The sequence below is a fragment of the Eimeria mitis genome, genomic scaffold (genome assembly GCF_000499745.2).
Source record: "Eimeria mitis Houghton genomic scaffold, Emh_scaff1406, whole genome shotgun sequence".
NCBI classification, from domain to species: domain Eukaryota; phylum Apicomplexa; class Conoidasida; order Eucoccidiorida; family Eimeriidae; genus Eimeria; species Eimeria mitis.
Window position 1 is genome coordinate 7,024 of NW_013569090.1, and position 1,394 is coordinate 8,417.

Genomic DNA, 1,394 nt, shown 5'->3' on the forward strand with positions numbered 1-1,394 from the left:
ATTTTCAGTTTTACAAAAAGTATTAAAATCAACTAAAGGGAGAAGAAGAGGAGCAGCAAGAACCCAGAGAAGAAGAGGGATAGAGACAAAAGAAAGAGAAATAAATAAAAAAATAGAGAGAAACCAGAATATAGGAGAAAGAAAAAGAAAAGAGATATCTGTTTTTATTTTATTTATATTTTCATTCTCTATTATATATATTTTACTTTTTTTTATTGAGCTGTCTATACACCCCAGCATATATACTATACCATAACAACATATATCTATAAACTCTCTCAATACATACATTGCTTGTTCTGTTCTATCATTTGTTTCTTTTTGTTTATGATAATAATAATAATATATATGTCCTAGACTTTTATATCCTTTTTCTATGCGGCTGCAGCAGCTGCTGCTGCTGCTGCTGCTGCTGCTGCTGCTGCTGCTGTTGCTGCTGCTACCAACGCCCATACTGAAATTAAATACACTACACAGTCGGCTCCCTGCTGCTGATGAAATAAAACTCATGCTGATGAGGTTTATACACCAACAAACGAGGTGTATATACACCTGAATATACACACCGCTGCGGTGTATACGCAGGTAGTTGAGGTGTATATACAGCTGAATATATGAAACACCACACGACCAGCACCGGCAGCAGAAACACAGAGATTTGAAATATAAATAGAAATATTAACTAGAATATATAAATTATAAATAAAAAGAAGAAAAAAAAGAAAAAAAAAGAAAAAAACTGATACAAATTGTTGCAGGGTAGAATGGCGGTGTTCATATATATAACAACACAGGCGCCGCCGTCACCAGCAGCTGCATCCTTACCTCTCCTGGGGTGTATATACACCAAAAAAAACGCAATTTTATTTATTTTTTAATATTTATTATAATTAAAAACATAAAATAATACACAGAAGACCGAGGATCGCTCATGTTTCTCTTATTTATCCTTCTATCTCCCCCCCCCCGGCGGAGAAAGAAAGCTAAAACTCTCTACATACAGGGAAGCTGCTGCTGCTGATGCAGGTATTTTCGGGTGTATATACACCTAAAAAAAAAGAGAGAAAACGCGCCGAAATACAGCTATTTTACTTCTTTTTTCTGAATATTTATCGTTATTTTACTTATAAATACTTTTATTTTCACTTTTTATATTCAATATTACCCTATATATATATATCCTCACCGGCTCCATGCTGGGGTGTATGTACACCCCGTCTCTCTCTTTCTTTCTTTCTTTCTTTCTCTCTTTGCCTCCTATTTGAATATTGAGGCGACAAATCAATATAAAGCAGTTATTAATTTATTTTTTATTTTTTATTTATTCTTTTCTCTCTGATTCTGTCTCTCAATACCACATAAACTACAACCCCCCTCTCCTCTCTACCCCCCCC

At 34.5% G+C, this 1,394-nt stretch overlaps 1 protein-coding gene across 1 annotated transcript in view; it reads left to right on the forward strand.

The window, feature by feature from the left end:
• Window positions 1-1,193: 1,193 nt before the first annotated feature.
• Window positions 1,194-1,394, forward strand: part of EMH_0036300 (uncharacterized protein) — a gene marked incomplete at both ends in the record, with an annotated part of 3,208 nt that continues 3,007 nt past the window's right edge. The window contains one exon of the mRNA XM_013495073.1: window positions 1,194-1,203. Within this exon, the coding sequence (XP_013350527.1) occupies window positions 1,194-1,203 (10 nt within the window). The remainder of the gene's footprint in view (window positions 1,204-1,394) is intronic.